The sequence below is a fragment of the Pseudozyma flocculosa genome, assembly GCF_000417875.1.
Source record: "Pseudozyma flocculosa PF-1 unplaced genomic scaffold scaffold00004, whole genome shotgun sequence".
In the NCBI taxonomy this organism is placed as follows: Eukaryota; Fungi; Basidiomycota; class Ustilaginomycetes; order Ustilaginales; family Ustilaginaceae; genus Pseudozyma; species Pseudozyma flocculosa.
The window spans coordinates 484,187-494,331 of record NW_006920872.1 but is presented as its reverse complement, the minus strand read 5'-3'; the positions used below and the strand labels follow the sequence as shown (position 1 = coordinate 494,331).

At 65.8% G+C, this 10,145-nt stretch overlaps 5 protein-coding genes across 5 annotated transcripts in view; 1 reads left to right on the top strand and 4 right to left on the bottom strand.

Annotated features, from left to right (window-relative positions):
* PFL1_01657 (uncharacterized protein) overlaps positions 1–1,498 on the bottom strand; it is a gene marked incomplete at both ends in the record, with an annotated part of 3,162 nt that extends 1,664 nt beyond the window's left edge. The window contains one exon of the mRNA XM_007879167.1: positions 94–1,498. Coding sequence (XP_007877358.1) covers positions 94–1,498 — 1,405 coding nt within the window. The remainder of the gene's footprint in view (positions 1–93) is intronic.
* A 977-nt stretch (positions 1,499–2,475) lies between these two features.
* On the bottom strand, positions 2,476–4,149 carry PFL1_01656 (uncharacterized protein; the record flags this gene model as incomplete). Its single annotated transcript, XM_007879166.1, has 3 exons — positions 2,476–3,119; positions 3,235–3,629; positions 3,737–4,149. 3 exons carry the CDS (start codon positions 4,147–4,149, stop codon positions 2,476–2,478), a joined length of 1,452 nt encoding a protein of 483 aa, XP_007877357.1.
* Positions 4,150–4,856: 707 nt separating this feature from the next.
* PFL1_01655 (uncharacterized protein) lies at positions 4,857–6,435 on the bottom strand (the record flags this gene model as incomplete). Its single annotated transcript, XM_007879165.1, has 3 exons — positions 4,857–4,868; positions 4,972–5,098; positions 5,201–6,435. The coding sequence occupies 3 exons, from the start codon at positions 6,433–6,435 to the stop codon at positions 4,857–4,859; spliced, it is 1,374 nt and encodes a 457-aa protein (XP_007877356.1).
* A 325-nt stretch (positions 6,436–6,760) lies between these two features.
* Positions 6,761–9,081, top strand: PFL1_01654 (uncharacterized protein; the record flags this gene model as incomplete). The annotated part of the gene is made up of 3 exons (XM_007879164.1): positions 6,761–7,739; positions 7,828–8,013; positions 8,111–9,081. 3 exons carry the CDS (start codon positions 6,761–6,763, stop codon positions 9,079–9,081), a joined length of 2,136 nt encoding a protein of 711 aa, XP_007877355.1.
* Positions 9,082–9,174: 93 nt separating this feature from the next.
* Positions 9,175–10,024, bottom strand: PFL1_01653 (uncharacterized protein; the record flags this gene model as incomplete). The annotated part of the gene is made up of 3 exons (XM_007879163.1): positions 9,175–9,692; positions 9,793–9,855; positions 9,982–10,024. The coding sequence occupies 3 exons, from the start codon at positions 10,022–10,024 to the stop codon at positions 9,175–9,177; spliced, it is 624 nt and encodes a 207-aa protein (XP_007877354.1).
* Positions 10,025–10,145: the final 121 nt, after the last annotated feature.

Genomic DNA, 10,145 nt, shown 5'->3' with positions numbered 1-10,145 from the left:
ATGCTGCCGCCGGTGCAGCCGGGGAGGCCGCCGCGCTCGCCTTTGCCGCAGCAGCCGCAGCTTTCTTGGCCGCCGCCGTCTCCTTGGCCTGACCCGCCTTGCCACCGGCAGCCTTCTTGGCCGAGGCCTTTGGCTTGGCTGCGGTCGTGGCTGCGGCCTGTGGCGTCGCCTTACCTGGTGCGGATGCGCCAGGACCGCCGGGCTGCTGCGGCGTCCCTGGCGGCGGCTGTTGCGGCTGCTGCTGCCCCGTGACCTGAGCCTGAGCAGGCTGCGACAAAGGACCGGCGGGTGCGGGCGACTGAGTCTGTGCTTGTGCCTGTTGCGCTTGCGTCTGTGCCTGAGCCTGTTTCTGCCGCATCGATTCCCGCAGAAGATGGATCTGCTTGGCCAGGTTCTGCAGCTGCGTGCGTGACTCGTTGAGCGCGTTGGTGTACTGCTGCCTCTGCTCGGGCGTCAGGTTCTGGTTCTTGAGCGCGTTCTCCAGCGCTTGCACCTTCATCCGCATGGGCTGCGAGAAGCGGTTGAACTGCTCCATGAGCGCAGCCTCGTTCTGAGGGCCTTGGTTGGCAGCTGGCGTGCCCGGAGGCCTGGCGACCGCGCCCGGAGCATTCGCCGTCGCTCCTGCCTGTGGAGGCCGCGCCATGCCCTGCTGTGGCTGTGGCTGTGGCTGCTGCGGCTGCGGCTGCTGTTGTGGTTGCTGCATCATGTTCGGCGGCCTTGGCATCTGCTGCTGCTGCTGCTGCTGCTGCTGGACCTGCTGCAACATCGTATCGGCCATCTGTGTGTTTGCCTGGGGCTGCTGTTGCTGCTGCTGTTGAGGAGTCGGCGCTTGCTGTTGCTGCTGCTGCTGTGGTTGCGGCGGTTGAGGCGAGATCTGGGGCATATTGGGCTGAGGCGGCCGCACCTGCTGCTGTTGCTGTTGCTGCTGCTGCTGAAGCTGTTGCTGCTGAGCCTGATGAGCGCCGAGCAGGACGCGGAGCTGCGCCAGCTGCTCCTGGCTGACCTTTCCCTCCCTCGCCGCATTGACGAAAGCAGCAAGGCGCTCCGGATTGTTCTGTAGCAGCGCCTGCAGGCCCTGTAGACCGGGCACCTGCCCTGGCGCCTGGCCCTGCTGCTGTTGCTGCTGCTGCTGCGGCTGTGGCTGCTGGAAGGGGAGTTGCTGCTGCTGAGGCTGCTGCTGCGGCTGTGGCTGAGCTTGACCGTTTGGAGGCCGGGGCTGAGCTTGGCCGGGGTTGCGCGCCTGGGCGGCCTGGTTGGCCCGCATGGCCTGGAGCTGCTGTTGCTGCGCCTGCATCAGCGCCGCCTTGTACTGCTGAGCCTGGAGGGTGCCGGCGTTCTGTCCCTGCAATCCGGCGAGCTGGCCAGTCTGCTGCTGCGGAGTGCCTGGCTGCTGTTGCTGCTGCTGCTGCTGCTGCTGCGGCAGTTGTTGTGATGGTAGTCCAGGTGTGCCCGCGCCCGGCTGGCCGCTAGGACCTGAGCCTTGACCCTGCTGGTTCATGGCGAGGGAAAGCTGCGGCAGCGACGGCACCGGCAAGCGACTTTGGCCGAAAGGCGGATGGACGCGGCGCAGCAGCCAGGAGAGGGCGGCTTGGCCGAACGCTGGGGGGCGAGGGGGTCGATGATCCGTGGGCTGGTGCGGGCAATCTCGTGGGGAGCAGCAGTCGGGTCACGGTCCAGCGACTCGTCCGAGCCGGATGACTGGATGTCGATGTGGCCGAGAGATGATGGGAGGCGTCCGTGGACCTTGTGTCCTGGACCCCGTGGCGCCGTACAGTCAGCTCAGCTCGGCTTGGCGGATCGTTCGCTGCTGACGCTCTCCGCTCGTTTGGTCGGCCAGGTTAAAGCCGACGGGGAATGTACATCGGATCGAGCCTTGGCGTCGCTGTCGTCGTCGTCGTCGTCGTGGGTGTTGTCCGTGGCAGCAGCAGCGATTGGCGAATCAGCGGTGGCAGCACAGCAATGCGTGGATGGGGCGGCAGTGGTGGTGAACAGGCTGCTGTGCGTGGCGAGCCTGGATGGACAGGGGCTCAAAGGTGGCTGGTGGCTGGCTGGAAGGAGCGGGTAGGAAGGCAAGCGGCCACCGACGGCCAAACGCGCGCGTCGGGCGACGCCTCTCAGGGCCAGAGGGCCTGCCCGCCATGGCCTGCTCCACCCCGCACACATCGGGCAAAATCGGGCGTCAATTGACAATCGATTGCCGCCCGGACGACCCCATCCGCCACCTACTAAAACCCCTCTGCTTCAGATTCCCATTGACGGACCCCTTGGATGGACTGAACAGGCGCTACGGACATCTATGTGTGGGTGCCGACAGAGGCAGGCATCGGGCGATAGGATAAGGTCCATGTGCAAAGGCAAAGGGTACCGCAGCCCACAGGGTTGCCTTGACCACGGCGCTTGTGCGAGAACGACTGGCTGGGATGGGAGCAGCGGCAGTTCCTCGCGTCGATACCGCCGACCCCTGCACTGTGCACCTCATGCTGGAGCGCCTTGAGGCAACAGGCCGATGACGATGGTGAGCCAGCCGTCCGGGCTGAGCATCGTCGACCCGAGCCACCCGACCTCGGCGTCGAGCGGCATCCGCACCCCCTGGATCACGGCGTACGCCAGCGGCGGGCTGGCCGCCTGAAAGCTCGAAAACGACGGCGGAGGCGGAAAGAGGAGCGGGAAGAGGCCCGATAGCAGCGTCGCCAGCGTCGCCGGCCTGCCGTCCTCGAGCAGCGGCGCCACCGGCTCCTGGACAGAGGGGGCACCGTCCGGCAGCAGGATGCGGATCGGCACGCTCCGGATGCCGCCGCTGCTGCTGGTAGCCGCTGCGCCCGACGGCGTCATCGTCCCTCCGTGCGCGTCCGACGACGTGGCGCCGGTCATGGTCGAGACCATGCTGGGCGCCAGGCTCGCCTGCGACTCGTTCGACTGCGAGGTGAATGAGGCCTGCCGCGGCATCCCCACCGAGCCGCCCGGCTTCTCCTCCGAGAGCGCGGCAGAGGACCCTCCGCTGCGCAGCGCCGCCGCACGGCTCAGGTATTCCCGCTCCGCCTCGGCGCTGCTCGAGGTCGACAGCGGCTGCGTGCTGGGCACGAGCTTGTGCGCCACCGCCCAGTACGCGTCAAAGTCGTCTGCACGAGCGCGATCAGGAGCAGGATAGCAAGGTGTCGAGAGATCGAAGACCGCGGTCAGTCACTTGCTCTAGTAGGTCGAGCACTGTCGACGAAAATCCGCCTCGGCACTCACGCTGGACCACACCCTCCCACAGGGCGTCCTGCTCCTGCCTCCGCAGGTTGACGACCTTTTTCGTGCTGCCGTACCGCACAAAGTCGGCCTCCTTGATCATCGACATGAAGCTCGTCTTGCAGATGTCTACGCCGGACTTGGAGTGCAGCTTGTCCAGAGGCGGCTTGCTCAGCCGTAGCCGGATCTGCCAGGGCAGACGCCCCAACGCCGATACCTCGGCTTGCCGTGACGTCGTCGGGCTGATGGCTGGCGGAATAACTGAGGCCGACGAGGCGAGGAGGCCGTCAAAGCGCGATGCCGGAGGCGCACCCGCAGTGCCCGCCGCGCTCGTCGCTATCGTCGAAGCGGCCGGATTGCTCGTGTGGTAGTCGTACAGCAATCCGATCGGCCAGTGCCTGCGAGAGGTGGCAGGGAGTGGTCGATCTGGTCAGCGCCTCGTGTCGCAGGTGCTTGCCTCGGTGCTCGACTTGGGAAGCTCTTCGAAGCCGCCGACTAGACTTACCACCTGAGCGGTTGCCCCTCGTACTCGAACCACCATTCCCGCTCATCGACCGCCGCAAGTGCATTGTCGTCGAGCACCAGCTCGACCATCGACCGCCGCACCTCTTCCACAATGAGGGGCAGGTACGAGACGCGCGGCACGATGAGGTAGGTCGAAGCGAGTGCCTGGTCCGAGCCGGGGGGTAGATCCGACGGGTCCAGGGAGACGGCAATGGGGATGGTGCCGGACCACACCAGCCGGCGAAAGGTAGAGTTGGGCTGCGGTGGACCGGCATTCCCCGCCGCATTCGATGGCCCCGGCGCAAAGGACGGTGGTGGGATCGTTGGCCGAGGCGAGGACATGGTGCCGGCTCCGCTGGGCGAGCCAAAGGCAGACGAGGTGCCACCGACTTGGGGCGTGGATATCGTAGACATTGCTTGGGCCGGTCGGGCTCAGTTAAGGGGTATCGGCGGGCGAGCGGTGCACTGAGTATCGGAATGAGCCGAGGCAGGATGGCTGCAGTGTCGAAAGCGGGCGGAAAGGAGTCTGCCAATGTCAAGTTGTCGAAGGCGCTGCTGTGTCGACCCTGCTGTTTGCAGCTTTCGTTGATGCAAGCTGCCAGGAACGCTCGAGGCTGATCGAGAGCTGAGGAGACGGCCACAAGGGAGTCGACTCCAGGTGCAGTACAACAGCTGCAAAAGATGAGCTGGTATAGCGGTCTAAGGTGGTGGTGGTGGTGGTTCGGGTGGTGGTGGTGGTGGTCGAGGAACGGGCCAGGTGGGGTCGAGCGGGTCGAGGCACAGACCGGCAAGCGGATTTGGCGTTGGGTGGGTGGCCCTTGCGCAACTCGCCCTGGCCCTGCCTGGCTGGCCACAGTCAACACACCCGGCCATTCCCTTCTGCTTCCCTCTCCTTTCGCCACCATCTCACACTCTGCTGCTCTCACTGCCAAGCGACGGCGGTGCTCAGCCCTGGCGGCGGCAGCAACACGGCCTCAGCACAGTCTGCACCCTCGTCTTCCCAACGCGGTAAAGCCAGAGTCGCCCTCAAGCATGCGGGTTCGTTCATCGTGTCATGGGCTTCGCCAAAGTGGCCCGGCAAAGACTACAAGGTGCGGCCGTGAACCATGTCTCCCACCACATCATGCTCGCCACTGCCACAAGAAAGTGAAGAAGAGCGAGATGGCCGAGGACCGAATCAGCCGCCGTGTTGTGCTACATCGCCATCGACCACAGATTGGCAGCCTGACCACTCACCGAAATCAGGGGAGCATCGGTGCGGAACCGCTGCGTGACGGTGCTCTTTTCGAGCGTCGTCTCGAGGCCCATGCGATGCGACAGTAGGCCCGCGTGGGCGATCATGATGCCGTTGTCGATGCAGAACCTGAAGGTATCGGGCGCAGAAGTAGTGGGGCAGGGTCTCTTGCAGGTCAGCGATGTCCTTTCTCGCCACGATGACCGCAACACCACGACCGCGACCACTCACCTCTCGTCGGTGGCAAACACGCTGCCGCCGCGCTCGCCCGCCATGATGCCCATCATCTGCTGCAGACGCTCGTTGCTGCCCACGCCCCCCACGATGAGCACCTCCTTGCTCCCGATGTGGGCCATGGCACGCTCGGTGATCTCGACCAGCATCGAGAAGATGTGCTCTTGCAGGCTGAAGCACAGGTCGGCCGGGGTGATGACGTCTACTGATGCGTCGAGCTGCTCGATGCCCGCCTGCGAGACGTCGACCTTGGAGTCGTCTAGTGTGGCGTTCACGTCGTCCGCGTCGGCCGTCGTCTCGCCCTCGGGTTCCGTCTCTGTCGCGCGCGCTGGGTCGGCGCCGAGGTTGACGATGTGCTTGCCTCCTCCCTCCCCGCTCCACGTCTGGCCGTTTGCGAGGCTGCCGACGGGAGCGTCGTCGTGTGACCGGGGCGCGTTGGGTCGGAACCTCTTGTCGCGCGTGTAGGCCTCGGTGGCGCTGAGGATGCCGGCGAGCGAGACGTCCATGCCCTTTGTCGCGTACGGCAGGGGTACGAGCCGCTTGCCCTTCTTGGCCTCCTTTTCGATGTTCTGCCCCGGGCTGGGGTCGTTGCTGAGGCCGATGACGCGGGCGAAGCGGTCGAGGCAGTTGCCGACGGCAATGTCGAGCGTCTCGCCAAAGATGCGGTAGCGCTGGGCCGAGTAGGCAATGACCTGGGTGTTGCCGCCGCTGACGTAGAGGACGACGGGGTTGGCCGCGCCGGTGATGGTGCGGCCCATTTCAATGTGGCCGACGCAGTGGTTGACGCCGACGAGGGGCTTGCGGTAGAGGAGCGAGAGGGTCCTGGCGACGAGGGCGACCGACTGGAGGGGTGCGCCCATTCCGGGACCCTTTGTGTAGCATATGCAGTCGACGTCGTCGAGGCTGTCGAGGCCGCTCCTGCGCACCGCCTCCTTGACGACCTTGATGATCCACTCCTTGTGGTGCTTGGCTGTGTCCGAGGGCTGGAAGCCGTGCCCTGGCGGGGTGACGTAGGTGTGTCGTACGTTTGAGAGGACCTCTACCTGACCGACTGCGCGGGATGAGATGGTGGCGCCCTTGCCGAGCGGCGATGCCGGGTCGAGGGGCTTGTGCAGGACGACGCCGGCGCCGAGCTTGTTGGCGCTTCCCTCGAGGCCGAGGGCGAGGTAGGGGCGGTCGGGGGTCGGTAGCGGGTCGGCCTTGCGCTGCCGCTTGCGCATCGTTGTGGGCATGTTGGGCGGGGAGGTGGCGGAGGCGACGAAGAGCGGCCTTGGAGGAACGGCAATAGCGATGGCGGCGGTGGCGGTGGTGGTCTGGAGGTCGACGAAGATGGCGAGGGTCCAACGAGGCGAGTTGAGCCCACGCTGCGCCCTCCACGCAACGTCGGCTGATGGCCTCTGCGCCAGAAAAAAAGTTGGCGGCGAGGCGACGTCTTTGCTCGAGGTTGGTTGGCTTCTTGTCGCTACTCGCTCTCCCCTCTTTGCCCTCTCCCGCCGTTTCCCCTCCCTCTCGCTCAACACCACACAGGCAAACCCTTCCCTTCGTCGCTCAGCCGTCATGCCGTGCCCACAGCCAGAAGATCCGCCACCAGACACCGCCGCAGCAAGCAAAGCGCACCAACCCCAGGTCCAGTGCTACCGCTGCCGCACCGCCACCGCCACCGCCCACTTCCGCGACGCCAGCTACTGCCTGCCCTGCGCAAGGGCAAACTTCGACCAAAAGACAAAGGCAGGCCTCGAGGCCGCACGAGGCGCCGGCATCGCACGGTTCATCAGCCGCGCAGCCACCACGCCCGCTTCAGGCCACAATGATCGCCAGGCCGTCAATGCCAGCCTCGCCCTCGGCTTCAGCGCCGGCCTATCCAGCTCCGTCCTCCTCCGCACCGCCACCCAATACTTCCGCCCCGACAACCAGCGAGGGCGCACCGAGAAAGAGAGGGAAAACGCCACCGAGAACGATGACGGCACCGGCTCGGTGACCAGTAAGATGTCCGCCTTGAACGCGGGCCTCGGCAGGACCTCGGAGGTGGCCAAGGTCTACGTCATCTTCATCGACGACAGCGCCATCATCCCCGACGGCCGCGATCGGACCGCAGACGCGCGCGCTCTCTTCGAAGCCGAGGCCTGCGACGACTTTGAATTCGTCGGCCTCAAGCTGGAGGACGTCTATCTAGCGGACGGCGAAAGCGAAGGCGGCTGCGCGGTCGCCTGCAGCGCAGAGTCCGGGCCAGATCGCTTGCTCTCGCCCTCGACGGTGCGTGTCGACGACCGCAGGGCAGCGCTGCGATCCCTGTTTGCGTCGCTTCACCCCGAGGACACTCCGCGCACCGGCATCGCTTCGGCTAGGACGAGGACCGAGGATCTCCACCGCATCCTCGTCAACTACCTGCTCCGTCGCGAGGCCACCAGGCGTGGCTGCTCGGCCCTCATGCTCGGAGAGAGCGGCACGCGCCTCTCGATCCGCCTCATCGAGTCGCTCGCAAAGGGCGGGGGCCACAAACTGCCCATCGAGGGCTCCGACGCCGTCTGGATCGATGGTGAGCATGCGGAACGTCGCCGCCGTACCTCGAGCGTCGTTGACCGTCGTTCTGACCTGCCGTCTTCCCCTCCTGTCGACCCGTGCAGACCTGCTCGTGGCTAGACCGCTCAAGACCCATCTGATCCAGGAGGTCAAGTTCTTCGCCGAGGCCAACAACGTCCGCTGGCTTCCGGACCAGGACCTGGTGCCGTCAGCAGTGCCGGCCGGCTCGGCCTACAATGCATCTGGCGAGCCGCTGATGGACAAGAGCAGCATCGGCCGCCTGACTGAGAGTGAGTCGAGTCGCGCGTCGTGCCTTGCCCTCCCGACCCCTGGCACGGCTCCGTGCTTACCCGGATGTGTGTCCATCCCGACTGCCTCCGCCGACAGCCTTCATCCTCAATCTCGAACGAGGCGTACCCTCGACTGTCAGCACGATTGGCAAGACTGGCAGCAAGCTCGTCCTCAAGCCTGAGGAAGGCTCCGAACCACTAGCAACGGCAACGGCACCGGCACTGACACCGGCACCAGCAGCAACTGCCGCACCGGCGACGACGACGACGACGACGACAGCGCCTCCGATCAGCGTGCCTGCGTTTGAGCAGGTAGGGCCATCAGCGCCGCTGGGGCGCAAGGCGCGCAAAGCCAAGGCCAAGGAAGCGGCGTCGAATGGAAGCTCGATGGTGCTCGAGCCGCGCGTCGGGGCGCGGGGCAGCCGGCTCGCCCACGCTGCGCGCAGCCTGCCACGGTGGGCCGCCAGCGAGACTCGACGGGCCTGTCCGCTCTGCTACATGCCGGCGGGCCAGGGCGCAAAGGACTGGAAGAACGAGATCACCATCTCGACCCTCGATGGCATCTCGGATGAGGTCAAGAAAGAGCCCGCAGCGCGGGCGCAGGAGACCGACGACCGGGTGGACCTTGCATCATTGCTGTGCTACGCCTGCATCCTGATGCTCGAGACGCCCGAGCGGCCTTTGCTGGTCCACGCGACGGATCGCGGAGGCGGACAGAGGGACGCGGACGCAAGCATGCTGCTGCCGCCTTACGTCCTGTCCAACGTGCGGCATCGCCTCTCCGACGCCGATGCCGTCGATGCAGCGTCGAAAGGGGCGGGCGACGCAGGCGGATGGGATGGGCAGGTGGCCGAGACGGACGCGGATATCGAGGCGTCGCTGGACGCCGCGGCTGACGGGGGTAGGCGGCAGATGGCGGCTGGCGCTGCATCGCAGCAGGGTCAGGTGCCGCGCAAGGTGGGCAGGAACGAGATGCGGCAGAGGATTGACGAGTTCCTGCTGCCCACCGAGGGCGATGATGACGATGACGAGCAGCATCAGCAGGATGTCGAGCAGGGGCGATGCTAGATCGTCGAGACGTCGTCCCTGGTCATTGCAAGTAATGAAGGAACCGCCACGGCGACGTCGCGAAGGGCGGTGCAACACCGCGCGCGCCCCCAGTTACTTTTTCTCGGCAGTGTCGAGGAGTATCGTGACGGGACCGTCGTTGGTGAGCGAGACGTCCATCATCTCTCCAAACGCGCCGTCCTTGATGCGGTCTGGGCTGTACGAGTCTGCGAGTTTCTGGAGGAAGGCGTCGTAGATGGTCTTGGCCTGCTGGCCGCCCATGGCGCGGTGGAAGTCCGGTTTGGTGCCCTTGACGGTGCGCGCGAAGAGGGTGAACTGCGAGACGCACAGCACCTCTCCGCCCAGCTCGACGACGGACTTTTTCCACGGCTTGCCGCCCCATACCTGCTCGGCGCGATCCTTTGGCGCCGCCGCGTCGCCGCCGGTGGTGTCGCCGTTGGAAGAGGAGGATGGTGGTGCTGATGCTGCCGCGGTGGTGGCGTCAGTATCGCTCGAGGACGAGGAGAGGTACTGGGACGGTACCTGGATCTGGGCCCGTTCCTGGTTATCGTTCCACAACTTGGTGGTGAGAATCTTGTTGGCGAGCGGTACAATCTCGGCCGCCGTGTCCTCTGAGGTCGATATGACGGGGAAAGGTGCTCATGGTGTGAGGGCGAGGGTGCGTTGTGTGATGCAGCGCCGCGGCTGGACGTCGAGGTCACGGTGACCTACCGGTGGATATGCCGATTAGGGCGACGATGCCCGGTCCGATGGACGAGACGAGCTTCCCATCGACTGCTCGCCGGGCGAAAGGTCAGAGGCGACGCACAGAGCAAGGTGGAATGAGAGCGATGGATGGGTATCAGCGAGCGGTGCGGCCGTTTGTCGTTTCTGCCGCTCCAAGATGCGGGTGAGACTGACCGTGGACGGTGGCGCCCTTTACCCGCTGAACGACGGCCCTCATGGTGAGGTCTGATTTGAAGAGAAGAAGCAAGCGGACGGTGGGGGGGGGGNGGGGGGGGGCAGGAGGCGGCGGGGTGGAGGAGGGCGAGCTAGTGGTGAGTCGGTCTCTGAGGAAGAGCGTG